We start from the raw sequence: 608 nt of genomic DNA, 5'->3' as shown, positions 1-608 counted from the left end.
GGGAGGTCAAGAGTGAGCAGATGGGGAGAGGGGGGCACGACACAATTTTGGGGGGGGGTTTCATGCTGTCCCCAGGGCCGAGGGGCCAGGACTTACCCGCTTGTGCCGGGGCGAGGAAGGGGAAGCCGCTGAGGCTGTGGCTGGTGACGCCGGCGCTGCCCGGGGGGAGGACGGGGCTCAGGGTCTGCAGGGTGGGGTACAGGGGCCGCTGCGGGAAATCGGGGTGCCCCCCCCCATCAGGCTTCGTGCTGCCAACCCCCTGGGGGGACAGCATCACCCCCTCCCTCCCCAGCCCCTTCCTGTGCCCACCCCAGCGTTGGGTGGGAGCAGATTGGAGGAGATGATGGGTGAATTTGGGGAGGGGGACACCGGGCACGGTGATTTGCTTGGAAATACCTGGCTGGAGCGAGTTGGGGGGGGGACCCCTCATCACCTCTGCCCCCTCCCGCGGTGGCACTGCTGGGGAGGGGGTGTCCAAGGCCACCGGGCACCCCCTTCGCACCAACCCCCAGGGGAACACCCTGGCCAGGGGGGTCCCAACCCCATCTCTGGGGCAACAGAGACACCCGGAGACCCACAACCAGCCCACCTCGGGGTGGGGGGGGTAT

The 608-nt window shown here is 68.9% G+C and overlaps 1 protein-coding gene across 1 annotated transcript in view; it reads right to left on the bottom strand.

Moving 5' to 3' along the window:
• The window catches only part of MEF2B (myocyte enhancer factor 2B), a 7,305-nt gene that overhangs the window by 3,875 nt on the left and 2,822 nt on the right, over positions 1–608 (bottom strand). The window contains exon 7 of the mRNA XM_014938065.1: positions 93–208. Within this exon, the coding sequence (XP_014793551.1) occupies positions 93–208 (116 nt within the window). The remainder of the gene's footprint in view (positions 1–92; positions 209–608) is intronic.

The sequence above is a fragment of the Calidris pugnax genome, unplaced genomic scaffold, assembly GCF_001431845.1.
Source record: "Calidris pugnax isolate Ruff unplaced genomic scaffold, ASM143184v1 scaffold46, whole genome shotgun sequence".
NCBI lineage: Eukaryota > Metazoa > Chordata > Aves > Charadriiformes > Scolopacidae > Calidris > Calidris pugnax.
The sequence above is the reverse complement of the archived record's forward strand: the minus strand, read 5'-3'. Positions and strand labels throughout refer to the sequence as shown.